Source organism: Chiloscyllium plagiosum, chromosome 18 (assembly GCF_004010195.1).
Source record: "Chiloscyllium plagiosum isolate BGI_BamShark_2017 chromosome 18, ASM401019v2, whole genome shotgun sequence".
Classification (NCBI taxonomy): Eukaryota; Metazoa; Chordata; class Chondrichthyes; order Orectolobiformes; family Hemiscylliidae; genus Chiloscyllium; species Chiloscyllium plagiosum.
Window position 1 is genome coordinate 43190201 of NC_057727.1, and position 27875 is coordinate 43218075.

Here is a 27875-nt window from a genome sequence, read left to right on the forward strand (position 1 = left end):
AATTAACAGTGTGTTTATCACTGGCTGGACAGTACCATTATGTAAAACAATGAATAACATGAAGCTTGTGTGCTGTCTGCACTCCAGTTACCAAACACTGGTTCATTGTACATTTCTACTTTGTTCTTGGCTTTAGGATCGTGAATTTGCTGCCCTCTGTCCACTAACTTCATTACTGTACAGAGAGCAAGTTTCCATTGTGCATCAAAGTAATGTGCAAAATGAGCACTAGCAATTTTAAAAATTGATTCAAGGTAGGGAAGATTATAAGATATATTACAGAAATATTGAAAGAACCTTATTAATGTTCACGGTTAGCATTCATTTTGTCATTACTTAAATTCAATGAGAAAACATTCTGAATATTGCAGTATTATTGCTCTATCAAGTATGTCTTTGGTAGGCACATTGATGAAGGAGCAGGAACAGCAAGAACAGATGGTCTGGGAGATTTAACAGAACAGATGTAGTAGCATCCAGTCTCAGTACAACCTATTGTCGCCAGCTACCTGGCTATCTGTGTCAACTCTGGGTCATCGAAGCAAGAAGCAACATCCAGTGGAAGGGAAAATGACAGCTGCTCCAAAAAACTAAACTACTGAATCATTGCAGGCCTGAGTCAGAGACATCACAAGGGTCAGCCAGTGTTCAGTTCATCATTGTGCCCAGGTTCTTATGCATAAGCATGTATGAAATTCAGCAATACTGAAGAACATCAGCTGGAAATACAAGCCTTTATGTTTAAGATGTGTGGAATGTCTAGGCTATAGGTCACCAGTGCCCCTGCATTCTCATCAACATTCAAAGCCTACTCTGTGCATCCATAGCCTACTCTGTGCATTTCATCAACAGAATTAATTAAGTACACACACACAATGAATCGAAATTCAAACAAAGTTGTCAACTGAGGTTGTAAATTTCAGCACAGAACCTCAAGGAACTTCAGAAATAGCTTCAACAATACCCACTTAGGAAGCAGAAACAGAACAGACCATTTGAATGTTTGAATCACTTTGTAGGTGTTTGTTACAATGAGATGCAGAGTGAGTTGGCACAGTAACCAACATTTTCCATAAGTGAAACAGCAAGTGGATTCTTTCAAGTAGCAAGAATAAAGTCCTCAAAAGAGAATTAGAGGAAGAATGAACACTCACATCAAATCACCTTGTGTGTCTGACAATCATCCAAGATTCATTTCCTTGATCCTATACAGTTCAGGATATGATGGCAATTAAAGGGATATATTTCAAAGCACTGCTAATACATTTTATCTTACTTTGGCCTGCTGTTCCCCATTCAGTATTTTCTGAAACATATGTTTCTTTTCTAGAATTAATCACCAAATTGATAGAATACTCAAGAAGCCATTTGGCCCTTTATGCCTGCACTGTCTTTTCAAATGAGCAATGCATGTATTAAGTGGTGTAAATCTCCCACTTTTTTTACAATACCCTGGCACACTATTTCTATCTAAATGATCATCCAATGTCTCTTGAATGCCTCAATTAACCTGCCTCCATGATATTTGCAGGCAGTGCACTGTGTTCTTTTCTCACATCACCCTTGTTTCTTTTGCATATTAATTTAAATCTGCGTCCTCTCATTTTTGTTCCATTTACGAGTGGGAACAGTTTCTCCTGATCCAGTCTATCCAGTCCACTCATGATTTTGGAAACTTCTATCAAATCTCCTCCGAGTTTTCTTCTCTCAAAGGAGAACAGCCGAAATTCTTCAACCTCATATCTGAAGTTTCTCATTTCTGGAATCATTCTTGTAAATCGCTTCAATCTCCAATGCATTCACATCTTTCCTGTAGTGTGGTGCCTACAACTGTACACAATACTCCAGCTAAGGTCTAACAATAATTTCTACAAGTTTAACATCACCTCTATGCCCCGATTAATAAAACTGAAGACACTATATGCTTTACTAACTGCTCTCTCAACCCATTCTGCCACCTTCAATGATCTGTGCACATATATATCTAGGTCCCTCTGCTCCTGCACCACCTTAGACAATACAAAATAGGGTGTTTCAATGTTCTTTCAACGTTCTTGTTTGCAAAGTACATCACTTCACACTTATCTGCATTGACCCTCATTTGCTACCAATCTGCCCACTCCACCAACTTTTTAATGTGTTCTTGGAGTTCTACACTGTCCTCCTGAAAGTTTATAACTCTTTCGATTTCTGCATCATCTGCAACTCTGAAATTTTTCTGTGCACAACAAGATCCAAATCATTAATATATAACAGGAATAACAAGCATCCGCATACTGACCCCTGCAGAACACAACAACAAACCATTTTCCACCCCGAAAAATACCCGTTGGCCTTTGTTTCCAATCACTCACCCAGTTTTGTGACTATTTTATTACTTTTTTTTAACCATGATCTGTAACTTTCTCACAAGTCTGTTGTGTAGCATGGTATTAAATGCCTTATACAAATCCATGTACAACACATCAACAGCAATCCCCTTATCAAGTTACCTGTTCAAAAATCATAGCTAAACTGACTCATCTGAAATTTCCAGCATTATCCATACAACTTCTCTTGATCAAAATAATCATGTTTGCAATTCTTCAGTGTTTTTGGCACATTCCTCCAGTCTATGGAAGTCTGAGAGATTATGTCCAGTATCCCTGCAATTTCTACTTTCATTTTCTTCAAGATGTTTGGATGCATCTCATCCAGTCCCAGTGCTTTGTAAACTTTAAATACCAAACGTCTATCCAAGATATCTGCCTCATTAATATTGTCTCATCTCTGTGACTGTGGCTTGAGCAGCATCGTCCTCTTTTGTAAAAACAGATGCAAAGTATGCATTTAGCACATTTGCCATGCCCCGACTCTATCCCCTTTATCGTCTCTAATGGGCTCCATTTCTCCTTTAACCACTTCCTTACTGTTTATATGCCAAAGATGGATATTTGAATTGAAATGCAATCATTTAAAAATGTCCTTCTTTGACATCCATAGGCATGTGACCTCGACCATGAGGAACACACATTGTGGGCAGTCATCTTACTGAAACTTCAATTTATTGAATTCATTCTGACTAGACTGCTGTCTACTGTGTTTAGAACATGAATTTTCTTCCCCAGTGAGAGATGGAGACTGCATTATTGAACATATTCAAGGCTGAGTTAACCGGATTTTCCATTGTTAAGGATGATGAGGTAGCAGGAAAGTGGAGGACAATCAGATTAACTACGATCTCATTAAATGACAGTGCAAGCACAAGCCACTGCATGGGCTACATCTGTTCATGCTTCCTATGTCCTTAACTTGACCCAGTTCCATGTAGCTTCAGTGATGCACTAGAACATCAAACTTAGTTTTTGTGCTCAAGTCCTTGAGTGGGTCTTGCCACTGACAGACGTCTGACTTTGAGGTACAAGTGTTACCATTTGATACAACATTGAGGTTTGCCCTCCAGTAGCCTTAATGTTGTTTACAGAATGGTCAATCACTGCTCCACAACAGCGCATATGGGAATATTAGAATTTGCTCTGCAATGATATTCGTACTTGTACAATGATTTGTGCTTAAGAAGTATTGTATGTTATACAGTTGTGTCCAAAAGATGGTATTATCATTGAATTCAGTCAAGCAGTAACCAACCTGACTTCCTTCCAGTGGCAGTCTATCTTTCTTTATCTATGGTCCAGTGTTCTCTCCCTAAACTCATTGAGCTAAAGTTCATGATGAGCATATTGCTTGTTCCCCTGTAGCAAACGTCAGCCAGCAGCCGACACACTTAAAATAAAACCTGCCATAGCACACTGTTGGGGGAATTTATAACCAAGAGTGAGACTTCTTCCCCACAGGATATAAGCCACTACTCTCAAGAACTACCAGTCAATCAGATTGTCTGGCAATTCTAGCTGTCCATGCAGAGCCAGAGTTTGGTCCTGGGTGTTACTGGGAAGCAGGCCCAGCAAGAATATTGATGGATCCTGAAGTAAGGTAAATCCTGGGTTTTTCCAGGGAGTGGTCAGATAACCTGGAGGTTGATGGGAAAAGCAGGGAGGAACGAAGGAGAGCTATCATCTCGGGGTTGCAGTGTTCCTCGTGTGCACAGGACATCCACCATAAACATCCGCTCATTGCTTCACACCATTTCACTGGGTTTAGAAAAACTGACTGGCCATTCACAACCACCTGTCATCACCAACTGTCCTCTGGGATGGGTAGTATAATATTCAGGTCAATTGGCTCACTTATAAGCTCATTAATTATTCATTGAAAAACGGTGGATTTTTAAGACAGCTTGGCAATGTGCAGGAAGATGGTGGACTTGCTGCCCAATCCTATTTTATGTGCCCTGCCACCAAAAATACACCCCGTGGGGAACTGCACATTAAGTAAGTTTGAATTGGCATTTACTTTGAATGACACACATAAAGTGCAACCTGAACACAAGCGCATTTACTCCTCCTCTTCTTGCCCTTTGTTTTGCCTTTGCTTCTGCAATGACGGTAAAGGTTATTTTCCAAGCCAGCACAATATTGATTTTCACAGGATGAATATCAAAGTGTTTCCCGCCGTGAATGTATGCAACTTCCGGGAAGTGTTGTCACCTCCATAAACTTCAACAAGGGGAGATCTTGTGCTCATGATTTCAACTGCAACCTATTGCAAGTAGACCAAGGAGAGATATTTGTGGAGTCCTACCAACTTCCTTTGCAAAAATGTAGAATATTCTGTTTTGCAGCGAGAAGAGGAATTGCTGAATGGCATTCATGCCAGACAGCTGAACCTTAAAGAGGAAGCTAACTACACTGGCTTGTCTGTGTGTTGCAGCAATTTTTTTTTTCTTATTGCATATTTTGCTTTTTGCATATTTCACTTTTCTGATTTATTCCAATACATTTTAAATATCCTCTTGGCTTCTCTTTCCCTCTCCATCATATGTGCATGGGGACAATCAGATGAATAGCACACTCTGGGATACTATTTAGACAAGTATATATGTCATCACGATTTGACAAGTTGTGTGGAGCACAATTGTTGTAAAATTGTTGGCAGGTGCATTGAGGATTTATTTTTGTGAATCAGCGTTTATTTTTCCCAGAATGGAGGCCTCCTGCAGATTTTTTCACAGGCAGAGCGTGTGAGACATATTTCTTTCCCTGCGTCCTCACCCGATACCATTTTAATTCCCTTCTTTACTTGGAGTTGGCCCTCCACACTTGAGAGAGCATTTCATCACTTCATTATATCTACCATAATGACCTGAATGGTCCAATAAGTGGAGAAGGTTTTTCACATTTCCCTTCTTTACTTCTATGACTCTCAAATCATTGCATTTATCTCATATTATTGTTGAATACTTAATTTGAATGCTTAATAGCAGCATTATCCCCAGTGTATTTGGTTTGGCTCTTCAGTTATGCATTAATTTCAGTGCATCTGGCATCAAGGAAAATACAACGAGCAAGGTTCAGCTTTTCTGTAAGTTTACTGAAAGGGCAGAAAAATTAATTCTCATTTAGTGTCATCTCCATAAGTTTAAAAAATCTCAGCCCTTATTTTTGCCACAGGATTAAGAAAATAAATCATGAAGCTGTGATTTTTTTGAAAAAGTTTTGATTTTATTTGGCTCTTTTAGAGGATTTATTGAAAACCACAAAACTACTTTCACTTGATACACTACAGTAGTGGCTTAGTAATTCTTAATTCACAGTCTCAGTGATCCAACATTCTTCAACACATTATTTCTTACCTTTTCCTCTGTGACTATTAGGCTGTTTCAATGTCATGGTAACTAAAGTATCATTTGCATCACTAGACAAGTTATTAGTGTAATCCTGGCATCTTTTCCATTTCAACTGTCTATTTTGTAGTTGTAAAGAGCTTTTCTTTATTGTTCTGTTTTCCACAGATCATAATTCTTAGTCTTGCAATTAAATGATAACAAATGTAATACTTCATTGGTGTACTAGAAATAGTCTTATCAACCCTTTCTCTTTTTGTATTACCAAAAGCACAAATGTCTTCATCAGTATCTTGTCAAACAACATAAGAAGTGACAGCACAGAAGTGCCATTTCTCCAATCAGAAAATTTCTCAACCGGTAAATTAGAGTTCAAACCACATTGGAGCAGACGACAGCATTGACCTTGCTTCGTGTCTGTATAAAAAGTCTCAGGATTTGTGCCCATGCTTCGTTTGTTCCAGGAATCAGGCATAAGCATGTCATCGAGGGAAATCTTTGACACTCAACAAGTCTTGTATCTGAAAGGAACTTGTCAGCAGCAGCTCTCATGCTACCGTGTAACCTGCAAAACAAGGCCAGGGCAATGTCTGTCAGTCTGAGAGAACTGAACACTTCACTTTTACAGTATGTTTTAGAGCTCAAATGTATCATAATTGAGCATCTCCATAATATTCAGGAAAGATTGTTGTAAGGTCAACCTAATTAGGAATACATGAAAGTACTAAAAGCTTTTACATATATAAAATAAACCCTCCTGATGGATAATGGTTATATGATTCCCTTCAGGAAATTATCTATAAGAATCAGATCTTAATTACATTCTGGGCCATACAAAGGACTGAACATTGCAGAGGAGTACATTTTTCTTCCTTTTGCTCCGAGGGCATTAACAAGCTTTTCTTCAGGTTTATTAATGCCATACTGCTTAATGTGGAATCACAATTTCCATTGAGAAACATCATAACATTAGCAAGAATTGCAGATACATCCCCACAACCTCCGATGATCCCAGTTTCACACTGTTCAAATGTTTTAATAGGCATTTAGCCAATATATCCATTGGCTGCTGATGTTAAACCATATGCAGAGGCCGTAATTTCAGAGTTGCTGAGGCCTGGATTTTCGCCTCAAAGCATGTTTTGTGGCAGAGAAACTAAAAGAACAGTTTTCCTGCAGAATCCAACTGAAGGGCAATATTAACATTTTATATTTGTAAAGCATTCCCACACACAACCTGGTTAAGCTGGATAACGTTCAAGCATTAAAAGCAGCTTTGAAAGGCTGGTCAAAGCTGACATGTACAGGTAGATTAATGGGACAATGAACGAGATCAAGGTGGATGGGTTGGGAGGCATGGAGGAGGCAGGTAGTCTCTGAACTTTGGGACAGTGCCCCCTCACATGAAGGATCCATTGGTCATGGCTATGGTGGTTAGTGGGGTAAACAGGTAAATTTTCATTTATATTCATATGAGATTAAAACAATCTATTTGCAACCATGGTGTCATATTTGACGATCACCTTTTCCTACCTACTTTTTATGCCGTCCACAAGCCTCTCTCCACCCCCATAAGACAGTTAGACTTTGCCCCACCTCAACTCATCGGCTAATGAAACCCTTATTTGTCCCTTCAGTATCTCTGAACTTAGCTGTTTCAAATTGTTTTTGGCTGGTCTCCCATTTTCTACCCTTTGTTAACTTGAGACTATCCGAAACTCTGATGCTCATGTCTGAACTCTGAAATCCTCTCCCTTTTTAACTCTGTACTTGCTGACCTGTGCTAATTCCTCATCAAGTAATGCTGTGATTTAAATATTATATTTATGATTTCAGATTTCTCCAAGGGCTCACTTTTTCCTACCTTCTTTAACTTCTCCAACTTCACAATATTACAATAAAGCTATTCTTTTATAATTCTGGCCTTTTGAACATCCACAATTTTAATTGCCGTGCCCATTGACAGTCTTGCCTTCAGTTTCCTGGGAACCTCACTCTGAAATATCCTCCCGACACCGCTTTGCCTCCTGACCTTACTTTCTTCCTTGAAGACACGCCATAAAATGTATCCCTTTGACCAAATTTTTGGTTACCTGATTTAATATCTCCTACATGAATCTATGTTCTGCTCTGTCTTATTCTTGTAAAGACCCTTGCAAAGCACTTCTTAAATATGTTATTGAGAATAAAGTGTATTTGGAGGGTAGGTGATTCGTTCTGCCAAATTATCACCCAAGTGGTGAAAGCAAAAGTTTACTCCTTGGAGTATGAGGAACATTTAAGCTTCTGTGAGGGGAGTGGTTTGTCCCTTCTTGTAAGAAACTATAGCAATTCTGTTCCTTTGCACCATTTAGTTTCCAGACATTACAGACGTGATGGTTTTCAAGAATGTGGCCTTTCAGTTCTGATCATGAATCCACACTGACTCCCCTGACCTGGAGTTCTGGTAAATAGTGTACTCTATAGCTTTGATTGCAATTTATTGTTTGATGTGCATAGTGCTCATCCTCCATATTTTTCCCTGCTACCATGAGGCAATGCGTATGTATCAGCAGTAGTGCAGTTTGTTAGGTCAATAGTCTGCTTCCCATCATACATTCACAAGGGGCTAGACCATTCAGGAGTAGCATAGAACTCTAACTCAGTGGGAGGCTTTCATTATTCTTCTTTAATTAAGTTTCCGCTATTCTTGCTCCTCTTTCAGCCTCACTATTCCCATGCAGGTATCTGTGTGAGTTGGTCATGCGGAAAAACCCACAAGAGTCTGTGACCTGCTTGAGGTATCGGTTAGCAAATTGTGGGCCACTATTTGAAAGTACAAGGTCTGGAATCTTGCATGTGCTAACAAATTTCTTTCAGTAACAAAATGATAATTCAGAGTTAGCAACGTGTGGATGTTTCACATCTTTCCACCTGGAACAGTATTTAACAACAAACATCCTCCGTCACTTACATCTGATCAAAAAGATCCATTGAGATGTTCAAATTGTATTTCAGGTACCATCAGTGGCTCCCTTTGCTCTTCTCAATGGATTGCAACTTGAAATAATTTCTTCTCAGTTTAAGAGGTCTTGTGGGGCAGAGGTTGCGATTCCCATCTCTGAGCCAGAAGGCCTGAGTTTAAGTCCCACCTGCTCCAGAGGTGTGCACTAACATCTCTGAACAGGTTGATCAGAAAATATACTGATGATTTTGGCAGTCCTACCAACTTCACAACACTCCATACTCTGGCAGGATACTTTACCTTCAATCAAGTGACCCTGCTGTAATGTTTGAAGTATATCGAGTCAGAGGATTGAAAGCATGACCAATCTCTCAACATAATTTAGCATATCACGTGACACTGAGATGACATAAAATATTGCCTCAAAACAGAATTATGTGGAACATATTGTGACTATCCTATGATGCAGTATTCATGAAGTTCAGTTCTTTATTCATCAGACTCAATTTCTTGCTCATCTACACACATACGCCAGTCTCACTGCAGCAGATTTGGAATGAGTAGGGACGAGTGTAAGTACAGTACAAGTGAAACAAGAAATTATAATCAACAACTTTCCATATATAATTTACCAGATCTCCAATTCAAAGCTCAGATCTGGCAATAAAAGTCAATTAAGCCACAGACCAGGGCCCTTCCATATCCCGCCAATAGTTCTGCAATCAAACGTAGTAAGCAATTTGGAATCCTCATACAAAGGTAATGGATTACCACCATGTGGGCGACATGGTGGCACAGTGGGCGGCATGGTGGCACAGTGGGCGGCATGGTGGCACAGTGGTTAGCACTGCTGCCTCACAGCGCCAGAGACCCGGGTTCAATTCCTGCCTCAGGCGACTCTCTGTGTGGAGTTTGCACATTCTCCCCGTGTCAGCGTGGGTTTCCTCCGGGTGCTCCGGTTTCCTCCCACAATCCAAAAATGTGCAGGTTAGGTGAATTGGCCATGCTAAATTGCCCGTAGTGTTAGGTGAAGGGGTAAATGTAAGAGTATGGGTCTGGGTGGTATACGCTTCGGCAGGTCGGTGTGGACCTGTTGGGCTGAAGGGCCTGTTTCCACACTGTAAGTAATCTAATCTAATCTAATTAACTCATGCATGCACCTAAAAAATGCACTAAAGACCCTAGATAGAATCTGCAAACTTCTCAAAAGCCCAAGTAGCAGCTAATCACTCCTTTTCAATTACTGTGTATCTTTTCACCATTTCTGTCAAATTTACTTTCTCTCCAAATCTGGAAAAATACTGCTCTGAGTTTAGTCAATCATATATTTATGGCACCTATTGTAGGCAGCTCAGAATCATAATAAGCCAATACATTTGGTGAAATTAGTGTTTCTTCTATCCTGTTGAAGGAAATTCGTTGGTTTTCTTTCTAACGTTTGTTCTTGCCTTAACAATTAATGCAGCAATTTATTAATATGTAGCAAATTAGGTTAAAAACTTGACCACTTGATTCCCCATTCCCATAAATCACTGAAATGCTGTGCTATTGCAAGATGTTAAAAATACTTAAATTACTTTCAGCATATGCTCGGATACATGTACAATATGTCCTAGAAATTCCTGTTGGTTGTGAGAATTTATATTTGTTTTTGAGAGTAAGTCCTGCTTCTTGTGGGTTTGCAGCACAACTCTCACTCTGGCATCATGTTTTGTTATTAGTGGGACCATAGATGAGGATGTCATCCATGTGTCAAATTACTCCTCTCATCCCTTGAGAATAAATATCACTATTCTTTGAAAAATGCTAATGCTGATGTGCTCCTAAAGCGTCGTCAATTTAAAAAAGTGTCTGCCAAATGGTGTGATGAACATTGTAAGCAATTTGGATTCCTCATCCAAAGATCACAATTCTAGCTTAGTGACCTTTTAAGGCTGAAGTATGCATCAAATGCCTTTATAACGTCTTCATACACACATATTTCTTCATTAATTCCCTGTCTCACAAAGACGTCAAACACATTATCACCTAAGATGTAGGCAAGGGTCATGGACTATTCCTTACTCAGCCTTTCTGCTGGTCCAAAAGCATGGTGGACCACCCAAATCTATAATACCAGTTCAAATTCAGACTTTGAAACATTTTTGAAGCTCTCTGGTAAGGGCTAGATTTTTTTTCCATTGCTTCTCTTTACTGCAGACATATTCCACATGTTCTTCTGATCACTGGCTGTTTGGTTTTGTTATAATTTTCTGTGCTGTCCTTGCACTCACAGCCATCATCTGTCATCACCATGTATGATTGTAATCTAGTCATTTTCTGGATTGGAGTTGATAGAGTTTGCAGGAGGTCAGATCATCAGTAACATTACCATTTATTGAGTGTTATCTTCCATATGTTCACTATGTATATGATAAGGCTGTACATGAGGCTTCTAGGTAGAACCATTTCCCTGTTGCTCTAGTAGCTGTGTTACTTTACATCACTAATTATACAGACTATCTTATTTAATACAATTCATGGGGGGAGCCTCAACCCAGTTTTGGAAACACACATTTATATGGAAATCTTAGACAATAAAGCAAGGCCAGATAACGCACAGGAAATGGCCACATTTTGCAGGAAAATATGAATGCACATCATTGTAACTCCACCACTTATTTATGGTGAAATTCCACCAATTATTTGAATGGTATATAGGTTAAAAAACACAGGGGAACACAGGTCTTTAAGTTCAAAATTGCCACCTCTAACATGCATTCAGATAAAAGAAGGCATATTTGTATATCTTATTTGTATCTAATGTGTAATACCAGTACTAGAAATAACACAAGAGGGACAAAATCACCACAGAAGACTTCCCTTGATAAACCTGTAGACCAAACAGTCCTGTTTGACATAATGATCAGAAAAAAAAGCATCAGTGCACTCTAGTACTCTGCAGAGTACTTGAAAGCGCATGGTAAAATAGGGCTGAGTCAATATTGCTTCATCAGGGGGAGGTCATGCCTGAGAAATCTGGATGTAATAAGTAAGTCAGACAAACAAGAGCCAGTTGACGTGATCTATTTGGATTTCCAGAAGGTCTTTGACAAAGTATCACACAAGAGGCTGCTAAATTAGACAAGAGCCCATTGTGTGAAGGGTAAGGTATTGGAATGGGTAGAAGATTGGCTGACTGGCAGAAGGCAGAGATTGAGACAAAGGATTTTATTCAGGATGGAAGCCTGAGACTGGCCGAGTTCCTCAAAATCAGTGTTGGGACTGTAACTATTCATGTTATACATTAATAATCTAGATCAGGAACTGAGAGCATTATTAGTAAATGTGCAAGATAGGTTGAGGGACAGGTAGTGTTGAAGAAGCAGGAGGCTGCAGAAGGACTTGGACAGGATAGGTGATTAGGCAAAAAAGTGGCAGATGGAATATAATGTGGGGAAGTGTGAGGTTATACACTTTGGCAGGAAGAATAGAGATATGGACTATTTTCTAAAAAGGGAAATGTTTCAGAAATCTGACCACTTAGGAGTCCTGGTTCAGGATTCCCTTAAGATTAACATTCAGGCTGAGTTGGTAGTCAGGAAAGCAAATGCAATGTTAACATTAATTTCGAGAGGATTAGAATACAAGAGTAGAGATGTACTGCTGAGGCTGTATAAGACTTTGGTTGGACTGCATTTGGAATATTGTGAGCAGCTTTGGGCCCCATAGCTAATGTTTTGACTTTGGAGGGGGTCCAGAGGAAGTTTACAAAATGATCCCGGGAATGAAGGGTGACTCATATGAGGAGCAGTGGAGGACTCTGGGTCTGTACTCAATTGAATTTCCATTAGGAAGAGAGTCTAGGGCCCAAAGACAGCCTTCGAGTGAGGGTACGACTCTTTAGAGCTGAAATAAAGAGGAGTTTCCTGAGCCAGAGGGTGGTGAATCTGTGGAACTTATTGCTGCTATAGAGAAGGCTTTGGAATCCAAGTCATTGAGTATATTTAAGACAGAGATTGATAGATTCTCGATTGTTAAGGGGAACCAGAGTTCTGGGGAGGAGGCAGGAAAATGGAATTAAGAAACATAATAACAATGATTTAACGGGGGAGCAGCCCTGATGAGCAGAATAGCCTAATTCTGCTCTCTGCCTGATGGTCTTATGGTCTTCTGGTAAACTTGTTAAACATAAACTTCTCAATCTTAGACAGGATTCAAGTCTCCTGTTGCCCTTCCAGATGGTCATTGGTTGTCTCCCAGTAACTCTCTAACTGACATCATTTCCCATCCTGTCTTTTCTTCCCTCCAATAATTTGTCCACCTCTCCATGTCTCCCTTTCTCCTCAGATTATTCCATACTTCCTGTCAAGCATCCAGCTGTAACACTTGGGGGGCTTCATTAAAATATTAAAATGAGGGAGGGGAAGTGTAATTATTTTATTCTCCCAGCTACTTTTGAACTGTATCTATTCTATACATAATGGCTCTCTAGGGTTCCTGGATGGAAATGTATTTTCAAAGCCGTAATAAGAATGAATTAGCAGTTAGAAAGCCATTTCTGAACAGTTGTGCTTTTTCATTTTCTTTCAGCTGCCAAGAGAACTTTCCTGGGCACTTACAGTAATTGCTCTGCTGCTTTCTATTCTTATAGGTCCATTAGGAGATTAATGGATTTCTAGTGGGAATCTCCCTATCTGTGATGTTTCTGGAGGAAGCAAAGCAAGAAAAGTGGAGCAAGTTCCGAGAAGGACAGCCTGCAATAGGGATGGTCTATTGACTACCAGTACTTGTATTCCTTCATTTATCAGAAAGTGTGCACTTACTTCATTTTGCTGAGGATTACATACTACAATGCACAGAAACAAACCATTCATCCCTAACGGTCTACATTGGAGATTTATGTTTTATGTATCGAACCCCATCAGAATACCTCTTAAACCTCCCCTTTTGTTTTTCACCTGAGTGACTCCACATGACAACAGATTTCACATTCTAACCATTGTCTCAGTAGAAAAGTTTCTCTTCCGAGTTTCTTACTGGATTATTTTCGTGACTACCTTATATTCATGTTGTGACGATAACGTCACTTTAAGAGGTTATTTGGTCCTTTAGTTTTTGAAAAGCGATTCTGAGGCAGAGGTACTGAGCTGTCTCTAAGAAAGTGGACAGTTTTCTGAGAGGTTCTGAAGAAGAGTCACCTGACTCAAAATACTAACTCTGCTTTTTTCCCCACAGATGCTGCCAAACCTGTTGAATTTTGTCAGCAATTTATGTTTTTATTACTAAAATTTACTGCTGTCCAAGAGGTTGATGTGCTATTGAGAGCCAAGTTACATTTTTCTTGGATGAAGTGATAGCTCCACATGATGATTTCTGATATGTAGCTGATGTGTGGCTAATGACAAGAAAAGGAATGTTAAACGGGACAAATAGGCAAGCATATCCACTCTTTCAGATTCAATTCAATTGTGTTACAATCTCAATTTCTCCAAGGGTCTTCTCTCAAACCTCAAGTTACAGGATGCATCATAATAGGAGCATGAAACCAGATTCAAGCTATTCTTTGCTGCAATGTGAGAGAGATTAGTATTTTTTTTATTATTCATTCATGGGATGTGGGCATCACTGGCTAGACCAGAATCAATCACCCATCCCTAATTGCCCAGAGGCAGTTAAGGGTCAATCGCATTGCTCACAATGTCATGTGTGTCACTCTCAATCTGCAGTGTTCTTTATTAAACCTAACTGCATGCATAACTTCGAACCTTCTTTATTCACCTTCTTTCTTCAAAAGCTGCCAGCAGCAATTAACGTTGACCTCTGATCAATATTCCCTGTAATGTCTGTTTCTGTTGTGTGGACCTTCAAAGCCCATGCATGGCAATTGCTTTCACAGAAAAAAAGCACTAGCACGCCATGTTTGTAGAATTTCCCAATGACTGTATGGCCATACAAACACACAGTTTAGATGGAACATTGCTCTTGGCCCAGTAAGCAAATCTTCACTGAGGAACCACTGCAACTAGGATCATAGAAAGCTATTGGATACTCTTCACCTCTCTTTGAACAGAATGTACAAAAAGCAGGAAAGGGATGCACTAAGAGTGTTGGTGACCAGCCACAAGATGATGCTCTGGATCTTGGTTTGCTCATTTAGAATGAATTGGAAGAGCATGATATTGTTGCAGAGTCAGATGATCTGTTGGATGAAAAGACCCTGGCTCTTACTATTCTCTTCAATTATAGTATCAATAATAGTGAAGTTTATGCTGTATCTTTTGAAAACTTAGACCCTTTTGTTGGAAAAAGTGCAGAAGGTTATATTTGTCTGCTAATGTTATTCAACAATCATTGTAGGCAGTCAATGAAAACCTGTCCAGGGAAAAGGCGATACTCAATTCCCATTTGGATCAAGCCAATATAGATTATTGCAAGATTGTTACTCTGTAAAATATGTCTACTGAAGTCCGCAATTGAGTTCCATCAGCAAGCCATGGAAGCATGCAAATGTTCTTTAATTAAAGAAGCAGAGACCAAACTGTGACACTTTTACAGTCAATAAGTACCTTAGAAAAGCATACAGTTGAACATTAAATAAAGTAAAGCAAAACAATCATTGCAGAAGTCAAACTGCACAAAAGCAACTGCTGGACTAAAGGCTCAACTGTTAGCAGCACAATAAGGACATGGAGTATCTACTTAGTTGTTCTTCCTAGCAGCGATGAGGCTGTTGTCAAGATAAGCCTGATGTGGTTGAACTTCTCAGTAAGTCTGCAATCAGTGTATTATACAAGAACTTCCTTTAGATCCTGATGTAGAAGTATATTCTGCTGTCGTTGGGTGCAATTCTACATTCTGGTGAAGTCCCAAAACGCCAATGTCTGTATCATAGCCAATTCAAACTGAAGCAAATATGTCCTTGACTACAGAAAGAGAATTTTTTTACTCTTGAAATAGTGAAATAGTCTGAAGAAGAGTCACTGGCCTCAAAATGTTAACTTGCTTTCTTCCCACAGATGTTGCCAGACCTGTTGGGTTTTGCCAGCAATTTCTGGGGTTTTTTCAGATCTCCAGCATTGCAATTCTTTGTCTTATTGTAGGATTTAGCAGCCTATTCTTAAATGTTTGTGCTGCCAATGGAAATTTCATATTGCTGTTCAACAACCCATCTGAAGATGGCTTTTATTATAGCATTAATAGCATTCAGCATTGATGACTGAGCATTGTTGGGCAGGATGGCTGATGAGGAGATTTCCCACCACTATGTAGACAAGAATCACTGGCAGAAGTGGAATCCTGTTCCCATTTTGGCTTCGGTCTTACCGGTGAATCAGCCCTCCGATTTAAAAACTGGACTGATTCAGAAATCAATGGTCTGACCCCGGGAAATTCTCTGTCCTTAGATGGAAAGGTCTTTTTCACTTGCAAAGTAAGGCCTGTCTGGTGAATTGTATTACTTTTGGTAATGTAAAATCATCAAGGTTTGTGTAAAGATCTGTAGCTCAGGGGCCAGTTGCAACTTTTGTGGGTATGTACAACAACTGCAATGAAGAGTCATTCTTATCATCCAGCTAATTCAGTCCCACATGAGCTCATCTCTCAAAGTTCTGTATTGGTAATTATCTGTGAGTGGTACAAATCATTTATTAAAGGATGTAGAAGTATATTCTACTGGTTTCCTGGTTCCTAGTTGTGCAATTAATCCTTTTTGGATTATAATGGGATTTGGCCTTAAAGTACAATGGGAGTTAAAGGCTAATGTTCAATTGTCATATTTTATGGTTTCTTCACCTCTACCTTGTCTGATGAGATTGAAAATAGCGCTGCTGCTGTTTGGGTACAAAAAAGACACTGACGTGGTCTTTGGTGTTTTATACAGACCTGAAACATTACAGTTTCTGTTAAATCATCAGCACCGACTATTTTAATACAGTCTGGTTATGGCCCTCTATATGGTCTCAAAGGCAAGGCTTGTTCCATCACCAAGTGTATTTGCTACATTGGCTATAGTGATTTACACTTTCTTCTTTCCTGCTCTCTCAGCTTGGCATGTGTTTCCTTTCCTTGTGCAGTTTCCTTTCACTGTCATGGCCTCTGATCTACAGTAACCTTTTCACCATTGTAGCCAAGTTTTCTCTACCTGCTGTGGGCTTTTCCCATGTTTCATCAGCATTGCCCCAGCTTTCCCTCTCCACAGTTCAGTGCCTAGATGGGCCTTGAAATCCTGCATTCATTGGTCCCTGTCACAGTCAAACCTCCTTCAGGCTTTCTCCCCTACATCTATGGTCAGTTTACTGGACCAGCCTCATCCTTTGGCCATAGCACTTTACAGGCTTCATGCATGCACTCCTTGCTGCTTCCGCTAGGTCCATTAGTTTCATTACTATTGCCACTACCTAGTAAGGTCAGGCTTATGCTCAACTGAGTGAATATTCCCAGGCTTTGTGATACAAAACTATATATAAGGAATGGTCAGAGAGGACATCTATTTGGAACCATATAGACTCATGCAATCTGTCACTACTATGACATGGCTCTTTATGCCCATATTCAGTAGCTATTCTTAGAGTAAAGTTATAGCCTTCTTGCTATTAATTCTTTGAATAATGTGAAGTGTCCATTCAAAAATACGCCCATCACACTTTAAATCTTTGTCCTGCATCACTGAGCATGGAGAATTATGCCACAGTAAATTAGTACTTAATAAATCTTTTTTGTACTGGGCCAGAAACTGGCACAATTCCACCATTTTCACTGTTAATTTTTATGTGCTGTACATGGGAAATTAACAACACTTCAAATTTACTTCAATGCAGACTCCCCTGTACCTATTTATACTGACAGTTCATAATACCTGATCACTTAAGGAAAAGTAAAATATATGCATGATGACCCAAAACTGCCATATTCAGCAATACTACATGCATTTCATTTTTCAAAAATAGAACATAGAATGCGAAAAAGGCATTCAAAGCAACAAAGCTTACACTATAAAAGTACACTCCAGTAATACACTGTGGCCAAAAAATAGCAAATGGGATTTTACACTGATTACAAAATTGTTGAAGTTTAAATTATATCTCTGAAGTACAAGTATGACTGTAAGATCCTAACCAATCTCATCCCAGTATAGAATGCGCAGTGTAAATGGAGATTTATATTTCCTAGCAGGTATGAAATCACTTTCATCTAAGGATGAGTCTTTGGGTTTTAGTTTCAGATTTAACCATTTCAAACCAACTGATGTTAAAGACTTAAATATAGCTCACCACTTTCTTTTTTTCCAAGGTACTCTGATGCTTTGTAATGAAGGTTTCTGTGTGAACATTTCACATTACAGCAGGTTACACTTTTCACAGGAGACATAGAGGTCACAGATTTTAAACCATGATGCCTCTGTGTATCAAGCTGCAAACTACTTTTCTGCATGAAAATATCAGGAATTACTGGGTGGTCTATAGCGTCAATTTTTGTACCTATTTCAGACAGTATCTGGGTGTTGATAGGATTTACAATCTGAATTTTATTGGTCCATGGCTTAAATAAAATTTGATAACATATGAAATTGGCAGAGAAAACAAGATGACTCTTATATATAAGTAGTGAAAAGAAATTGCATTCAGATGGCTCTTTTATTCAGTCCTCAGAACATCGCAAAGCACTTCATGATGAGTGAATTATTTCTAAAATGCAGTCATTGTTGCTTTGTGGGCAAACATGGCAGTCAATTTGTTTACAGCAGAATCCTACAAAGAACAGATGAGATTAATGTGTTCATTTCCCCAGCCTAGATACTAGGAGAATTCTCAGCTCTTCTTCAGATAGTGCTATAGGAGTTTTTAAATATATCTAGCTGAATAAGTAGTCAGGATTTAATCTGTAAAGTGGCAGGTGTGACAATATAATTCTCTCAGCACTATACTGTCAGCCTGAATTATATAGGAAAAACTAGATAAAAAACATGAAGAGAAAAGGAAGTGAAGATTATGCTGATTAGGTTAGATAAAGTGTGGGAGAAGGTTCATGCAGAACATAAACAATGACATGGACTGATTCACCTGAATGGCTTGATTCTGCACTATTTACTTTAAGTAATTATATGCTCAAGTCCTGGAATAGGCTTCAACCACAATCTCTTAATGTAGAGGGAAGAACACAACCAACTAAGCCAATTAAGTTGACACTTAATAATTCATTTTTAAAAAAATACTATTAAGTTATTGAGGGTTTACATACTTGTTACACTTTGGAATAGATATATGTAAACAGCACTACCCATTATGCGTTAAAAGTCTTTTTGCAAAAGGCTATGGTCATGAAGAAGGGAAAATATTATGAGGCCAAATAAGTTGAAAACATGGTTGTTGAGGTGAATTATTAGGAAATTGCAAAACTTTACTTTCCCAGTTGTGGGTTGAGAGGCAGAGATAAAGTTTTGGTTGACCTGTGGTGTGGTCATGTTTATAACATATTTGGATTCCATGAATATCCATAGTTATTATTATTAATATCCACCTTTATTAAAAAGTCCTATGTTCAAGATAAGGCAATGTGAAATGATATGTCACCATAATTTGATGTGGTAGCTCATACACTGATGGTCTGTCACCATCATGCTGTAACACTTATGTTAGCTCCCACAACATAAGGATGAGGTGTGGGTTGGGGAGTACTGAAGAAAGCATCAAACCTTTCTACACTACCAGTTATCTACATAAGCACATTACAATTTCAGGCACTTCTATGACTGGGCTCAAGCACTTCTCTCAACATGTAATGCTGCAGGAAGACACAACTCAGTCAGATTCTGAGAGATTTATGGCATCAGTTTGCATGCCATGTCATGATGATGGCCTCATGAGCATTTACTTCAAAGGTACACTGCACATCTACAGAGACAAATGACATAAGTCACAACTGGGATTAGCATACTTTAATGGTCGTTATATCACTACAGACTCAATTGGCTGTAGGGCCTTTTCTGTGCTGTATGAATCTAAGAAACGAGAATCATGTGGCACTTAGTTCATGATTGATTAAACATGGCACGTACCCATCAGCTTTGTGCAATCATATGTAATGTCAGTGGTTTTCTTTGTCTAACTCTGCATCATTAGAGAGGGGAGTAGGAGAATTAAATCTTGCATGATGGCTTGGAACTGGCAAGGGTGAATTGGGGGGAGGGAAGTTATGGAGTGGGGTCAGGTACATAGAGGAGTGAATTGGAAAGGTGTGATGGGGACAGTCATTCAAGATACCAAGGAACTGCGAGGAGTATTTTGTTCGGTTAATCGGATGTCAGATATTTGAATGCCAGCCAAGCATCAGGTCCTTGCAATCTTGCTAGGATAATCTGAAATTTGGTTAATCAAATGCCAGATAATCGAGGTTCCTCTGTAGAGGCTAAATCTAGTATCAGTATTATTGAAATGTGCATCCATTTCAGGACATTGACTGACATCATCCTTACAGGGCTTTGAATTCATCAACAATATCTCAATTAAGGCTGTTGAGATTGCTTTCAGACAACATTCTTCATGTTGCATAGGAGCGAGAGCAAGCTAAGCCTCATGTTCAGCCGGGTCTCATGTAGTCATTGGAATAAGGGTCAAGTCGGTCTTATTGAATATGAGATTCCTGATTTGGGCTGTTAACGTGGACCCTCAGAACAGCTAGTAATGCTGTCAGAAATCTCCACCTACAGTCAAAGAAACCTCAGAGTCTGAGGTGGGCACAGCCTTGATAGCATTACGGCCTGAAGAAGAGGAGGAATCTCTCCCGAGACGATTCAGGTGCAAGAGATAAGCTACGGTCTGACACACACCACCTGTGTCCAAATAGGAGACAGAGAAACTGGATGTGGATTGAAAATGTCTCAAGAGAAGCCATAGGAAAAAGGATAGGCCTACATCCCTGGACTTAGGTGGGGAGGGATGCAGTAATTGGAACAAGGGCCAGGTGGATTGCATTGAGTATGTGATTCCTGATTGAGGCTGTTAACATGGGCAAATCAGGGAGTCACAGAATTTATGCAGCATGGAAACAGGCCATTCGGCCCAACAAATCCACACTGACCCTCCAAAGAGCACCCCACCCAGACCAATCTCCCTCCCTTTTCCCTGTAACCCCACATTTCCCATGGCTAATGTACTTAACCTATACATCACTGGATCCATCGGCAATTTAGCATGGCCAATCCACCTGACCTGCACAACTTTGGACTGTGGGAAGAAACCAGAGCACCCAGAGGAAATCCACACAGACATGGGGAGAATGAACAAACTCCTGTTTATATCTGTCAGCCGGATGGCTCAGTGTCAGGGACCCTGGTTCTATTCCACATGACAGTCACCCGAGGGTGGAATAGAACCAGGGCCCCTGACACTGAGCCATGTGGCTGACAGATATAAACAGGAGATTCAGAGCATCTCCTCAATCTAGGGACTGGCTCTGAGTTAACTGGTCAAAGTCCACATACTGTGCACTTGCAAGTAAAGGGTGACTTGGTGATGGGATACCGGCCTCTGTGCAGTTATTTCATCCCACAAAGTGGTTAGTATAAAACTGGACACAAGTATGAATATTCATAACGAGTGAATATAAAAACACAACATTCAAGGAAATGTCCCTAACTCTCTAGCAATCATCTGTGCAAACCAATTATGAGGCAAGCCTGTACATTTGCACACTGATGAAGCTGGTCTCAACAAATAACAATGACGCATTCAGAAATAAAGTGAAACCAGCAAATGTGTAATCTTTACAAGTGAAATTTATTTTTAAAAATACTGCGCCATCCTTATACTCTCAAATCAATGGCAATGTACTTGGGCAGGAATATTGTAGCCATTCTGCTGAGCCTCTCAGTTTGACAAGGAATCCCTTGGTGAGGCCGCCTGAATTTGCAGCATTGCCAACCAACTGCAGCATTCACTAACAAAAAGCATCCCTAGCCATCAGTGTGAACATGTATTGCACATACACCATTGGCAACTTAGAAATTTAGTTATTATCATTTGGGAAAAGACAACAAGAGAGAAAGCGGAAGTGGTGCTCAGTTTCAATTACAACATCAAGAATGACCAGTCTTGACAAAATCCAAGCCAGAGATTTTAAGGAGTGATGCTGGTAGTCTTCAAACAAAATGGGACACAGCATTACTTGATGGACAGAGCATTTCCCTCCCTGGACTTGGCGTGAAGGGAAAATGATTGGGCAAGTTGGCATTGGTGAGGTATATCCCCCTTCCTCGCCACCTGACCAAGTACGTTCTGGGTGAGAAGATCCATTGGTTTATTCACAACTCACCACATTAAGGCCCTGAAGTAATTAATGCACATGTCAATTACATGTCTCTCTGACAGGTGAGAAAGGTGACTAGTTATCCAAAGGGAAACTAGGGTGACTTGCCTGCTGAGTTCAGAATATACCATTTGCATTTTGCCCTAGCGCAATCAGAGGCACAGTTAGGGCTAAAGGGTTGGTATCTGAAAGCCAATCACGTTTGCACCCCAACCTCCCCAATTTCAATCTCCCTAGGGACACCAGATCTCAACAAGATAAAAATCACTTACTTTCCTGTCCAATGACTTCCCCAAATAAGAGCTCTCAACCAGCAGTGTTAGTGGCCAGAAGCTGTCAACATCTGATCAGCCAGCAACTTCTGATAATCCAGGAAGCCAGTGTCAAGGTCTGCAATAGCTGATAAACCTACCCTTGTTTGCCTGTCAGCCCAGAAAAGCTGATTAGCATGGGAGAGGCTGAGTATCTTAGCTATCGGGATAGTGCATTAGCTATCATGCCTGTCCCCAGACTTAGTTACAAAAAGGAGAAAGCTCTGCCCAATATTTCTACAGATCCAAGAAGAGTCTATTAGTTATTTTTGTGTGTGCATCACATTGTTAACAGAAAACTGTATCTTCTCAGCATGAGCAGTAGGAGATTTGTAAATCTATATGCTATATTGTGCTGGAGGACACAGATTTGCAAGCTGCAGATCACACATTCAAGGAGTTTATGTCTAAGAGATTTGCTGGGCTTTTAATGTCTTTAAGGGGCTCTCCAGAAGGGTTAGAGAGAGGATTCTATGCAAAATGCAACATGCATCATTGTTGGTGAAGGTCCAGCAGAGTTTGTCACTCAGAATTTAAGGTCTGTGAGTCTCTTTATTACTTCCCATTTCGAGATTATTGTTCACCTAAAGTAAAGGTGTTTATTCTGAATTTATTTTCATCCACTGAGCCCAGGCAAACTAGCTACACCAGCTTTGTTCAGGTAATTCAACACTATCTTTGTTTATACTTGTAACTCAGCGATTTGCCTTGGATAATTCAGAGAGCCCAAGGCTTCAAAATGTCTGGTGTTTTTTTTTTGCCTTTTAGGAATACATTCTAAATCTGAATATCAAAATCTAAAAAAAAATCTGCAGCTTTAGATTAATGCAAAGGAACAGAACATTAATAGGATAGATTTCAAAGCCTCCTGCCCCAAACGTCATATTCTACTCCACGATGTGGCCTGCATTTTTAAGATACGCACTTAAGCAGTCACTGAAGGCTACATCTTTGCATAATCCTTTCCTATCCCTTCCACATTTAAACCTACTGCAGAAAATATTTATCAGAGTTCGCTATTCTGACAGTTTAGGAGAGGGATATCCTAAGCAAGGTACAGGCCACTTTCCTGATTGCTAATAATAGCATTGCAACACAGATTTGCAAGATGCTGCTGATGTTTTTTCATGAAGAGATGAATCTGTAACAAGAATAAAACGCAAGTTCACATAGTGAGGGCCAGGAAAATTAATTATTTATTGAGCTTGTCATAGATCTCCTCTGAGCAGAATATATATAAGTACAGTACATAAATTTAACATGGTTACAAGTAAACATACAGATTTCCTGGGAGATTAAGATTGATAAAACCACAAGAGAACTCAGTCTTTTAGTCAACTTCATGTGTCCCACGTCCTGCATATTTGAATATTGCCAGACATAATTATTCATGAATGTACTTCAAGGGCTTTTAAAGTGAAATTGAGCCTCATAATTTCACAGCAGGACTTTGAATTGTCAGTATGTTGCTTGTAAACATATGTTGCTTTAATGCCATTACCAAATATGAAATAGTTTCAGGGAGAAATCACATGACCCAGTTTGTGGGTGTAAAGTATTGCTTTTGAAAAATAAACACAGAACCTGCCACAGGGGCAGCAAGTCTCTATCCCCTCTGTCTTTTTTCTCTGAAACCCCTCTCACCAAAATTGGTGAGTTTGAAACCCACTGGAAGACTTCATTGCGACAAGTGGAGAGTTCTTAATGGAAAATTTTAAATCTACAATCATAGTTATCAGGAAAAGGGAATTCCCCCAGAAATAACTGGTCCAAGAAGAAACATTAATACTAACAGTATATATGGTCTGTTATTTTAGCTGCATACTGACTCTTGGATAATCTGTATGGAGTTTTTCTTCTGAATTTAACTGTTCCAAGGCCAAAGTGGTGTGTGGGAGTATACGCATGTTTGTGCATGTGTGTCAGAGAGAGAGATTTAGTTATTCTTCAGGAACAATTGCTTAGTGTATGTAAGGCACAAAAGCCCAAAGGGAAAGGCAAATCAGCCATAGTTAACAGAATAAGTTAATGCTGATATAAGGACAAAGACATTGGCTGATATGAATGCCAGAAATGGTAGTAAGCTTGAGAATTGGGAGGAATTTAGCAAAAAAGGGCCACAAAATTAAAATGAATGGGAAATGAGAATATGAATGCATGGTAGTGAGAAACATGTCGGTAGACAATAAAAGCTTCCACTGATGTTTGAAAAGAAAACAATTAGCAAGGATAAATATCCTTAGCAAGGACCCTGCGGGTCCATTATAGGTGGAGACCAGAAAATTTACAGTGTTGAACAAGGAAATAGTGGAGAAACTGAACAGTAATCTTGCTTTTGTCTTCACAGAAGAAGCTAAAGAAATATCTCCCAGAAAAACTGGTCAACCAATGGACTCGTGTAGTACTTTGAAAGATAAACTCCAATGCACCCATAATCTTTATTGCTGTTTCCTTCAACACTGGTCACAGTGGGACTTGTGCAATGGAAAAGCAAAAAGAAATTAATATCAGTCAATTGAAAAATTCGCTGGATTCTGGGTGATGAATCTCCTGAGCTACATGAGCTTCATCATGGAATGTTGAAGGAAATAGCAACAGAGATAATGCACACATTGGTAGTTATGTTCAATAAATCTATAGATTCTGGCAAGGTGCCTGCTGGCTGGAAGGTAATAATTACAACTCTGTCATTTAAACTGAGAGTAAGAGGAAGAATAGATAACTATAGACTTGTTTTTCTTGACATCCACAGTTGGGAAAATATTATAATTAATTATGAAGGATGTTATACTGAACATATTTTAAAAATAGCAAAATTAGGCAGAATCAACATGAATTTCTGGAATGGAAAATCATGCTGACAAACTTGGTGCATTTGAGGATGGTATGTGTGACATAGACAAAATAGAATCAATGTAAATGGTATATTTGGATTTTCAGTTAACATTTGTTGAAGTCCCACACAGGAGGTTAGTTAATAAAATTATAGCACATCAGATGTGGAGAATATACTTGTATGGATTGAGCATTGGTTGCAGGCTGTTACTAGTGGACCACCTCAAGGGTAAGTGCCAGGTGCATACCCGGTCCTATATTCCTATTTGTATATTTAACATTTTGCTCATAGGTTTTTCATGTTTACTCGAGTAAGCTTTTTGCAATAAAATTAATTAATTAATTGCCTAACTTAACAAATCTGCCTAATTTAATTCCCACATATTGGCTAATATTTATATAATTGGCAACATCACTTCCCTTTTAAGTTCTCATTGCGATGGGACCAAGGAAGCAGTGAGACAAAGGGAAAGGAATCAATTCACTTCTCACTCAGTCATAACATTTTATCAACTTTTGATGAGATCACACTTGGAGTACAGTGTGTGGTTCTGGTCATCCTATGATAGAAAGAATATAGAGGCATAGAAGATAGTGCAAAAGTGTTTTCAAGTTGACACAGGAATTGTGAGGATATGAAGAGCTCTTGCCCGAAACATCGATTCACCTGCTCCTCGGATGCTGCCTGACCTGTTGTGCTTCTCCAGCACCACACTCTCAATTGTGAGGATATATCTATCAGACAACACTGAGCAGAGGTTGTCTCTTACCTTTGGAAAAGAAAAAGACTCTGGGTTTAACTATAACAATCTTGAATGTCATGAAAGGGTTTGGTAGAGTTGACAAAGGAAACAGACAGAATTTAATGGTCATGGCTGTGGGCCTGGCCACTGCTATAGAACCAGTGGCAATTCAATGTCACAAAGCTTGGGAGGCCTGCTGGGATTAAATCTCAGTCAGGAAGTCTGCTGGTTGTTATCGGAGTTTGCATCTCCTGCAGAGGGAATTTCCCACAGAAGTCTCCCCTGTAAGATAGATGTCCCATCCCTGAGAGCTGTCAGCTAATCAGACACCATGAATCTCCTGTACCAATAGTGGCACTGGGTATGGTAATCACCACCAGTACTACAGGAGGCTGAAGATATCAGCAAATTTCAGAGTACGGATTAGGTCAGGGAACATGGCAAAGGATTGGTGTTGATGGTGGACAGACAAGTGGCATAGCGAGAGCACAAGGGGTGGGGGTGGTGGTGCGGGGACAGTGAAACTGAGTGGGATATTGAAGTATACAAAGGTGGTTTCCTACAGGTCCCTCACTGCCAAGTGGCTCTTTCATTGGGTACAAGATACTCAAGAAGCAAGTAGCATCCAGCAGGCTGCAGGCCCACTTGCCAAAGTTCTCCTGCCAATTTGCATGACTCCCACCAATAAATAGGCCTCACTTAGCCCCTGAATGGGAAGGCAATTCTGATACCTGGATTTAACTGGGCAGTGTCTTTCCCCCAGGGAGAATGGAACTTGATACCACAGAACATAGTTGTGGTGAATTTTATAGGGATACTTAAGAGGAAATTAGCTATGTATGTGAGGAAGATGGAAATAAAGGTTTTCCTAATAGAATTGAATGAGCAATGTGGATGTCAGCTCAGCAGAGCATAAATGTCAGCATGGATTGGTTGGGTCAACTGGCCAATTTCTGTGCCATTCTGTCATGTAATTCTATGAGCTCTAACTATGCAGTAAGATGGACTCTATTTGTATTATATCACCAGAATGGGTGCTTTGTGATTCAAAGATAATCTGTCAAATTAGCAAATCAGACCATGGATTCCTCTATTGTCACATAATGATAAGAATGAATATGAAAGGCATGTTTGCAATATTTATACAAACAATGAACAGAATATCTACTCTAATTATTGTTTGATAATTTTATTCAAACTACAGAAACTGAAGGAGTTATTGCTGCCTATGTTTTAAAATTATAATTTTAGATTTTGTTAATCTGGTGATGGTTAAAAGCACATTCTGCATTTAAAAAGCTTTTGAATACAGGAATGCAAATACATATTTGATTAGAAGAAATGTAAACTTCATGATAAAACTAGTCATTGAGCAGAAACTATTAGATAGAATTTTTATACATTTTCAACTTTAAAAGGAATGGCTCAGCATTACATTGTTTACTACCAGGAAACTGAACGTTGGCTGAATAGAGATCTATTTCATGTAAGATTGAATTAATCAGTAGCTCTGAAAAGTTATTCCTATTTAGACTTCACTTAACTGGGAGGTCTACAGATTTCCCATTAGTAACTCGACAGATGAGTCATGAATGTTGCATGATACTGTACATACTTTGTGCATGTGACAACACAACTAATACAGTTTCATTGGCAAGTTCTGGAAATGAAAACATCATGATTTGAGATCAGCTTTTTTAAGCACTTAGAGGAGTTTGAAAGAGGATTTAAGTGATGACCCTCAAATCTGCTGCTAACATGAAAATGAAACCTGAAAAGGCATTGTGACATCATCTAATGTACTCTATATGTCATAACTAAATGCAACACTAATCGACATCCAACAGACTCAATTAAACAAAGTAAGTATGATTGAAAACAGAAGTGTAAAAGACAGGGACAGGCTTAAAGCAAAATACAGTAGCTGTTGGAAATTTGAAAGAAAAATAGGAAGTGCTGAAAATGCTCAGCCAATTAGACAGAATCTCTGATGAAAGCAAACATTCATGGTTCCACTGTAGACCTGGTATGTATCA

The 27875-nt window shown here is 39.3% G+C and overlaps 1 protein-coding gene across 2 annotated transcripts in view; it reads right to left on the minus strand.

The window, feature by feature from the left end:
- tafa4b (TAFA chemokine like family member 4b) overlaps nt 1-27875 on the minus strand; it is a 333573-nt gene that overhangs the window by 63958 nt on the left and 241740 nt on the right. Inside the window, exon 6 of one of the 2 annotated variants that reach the window (XM_043708311.1) lies at nt 5613-6287. The exons of the other annotated variant lie outside the window; for it this stretch is intronic. Within the exon in view, the coding sequence (XP_043564246.1) occupies nt 6276-6287 (12 nt within the window). The 3' untranslated portion in view covers nt 5613-6275. Of the gene's footprint in view, nt 1-5612; nt 6288-27875 lie in introns of those variants that run through there. 2 annotated transcript variants of the gene reach the window in all.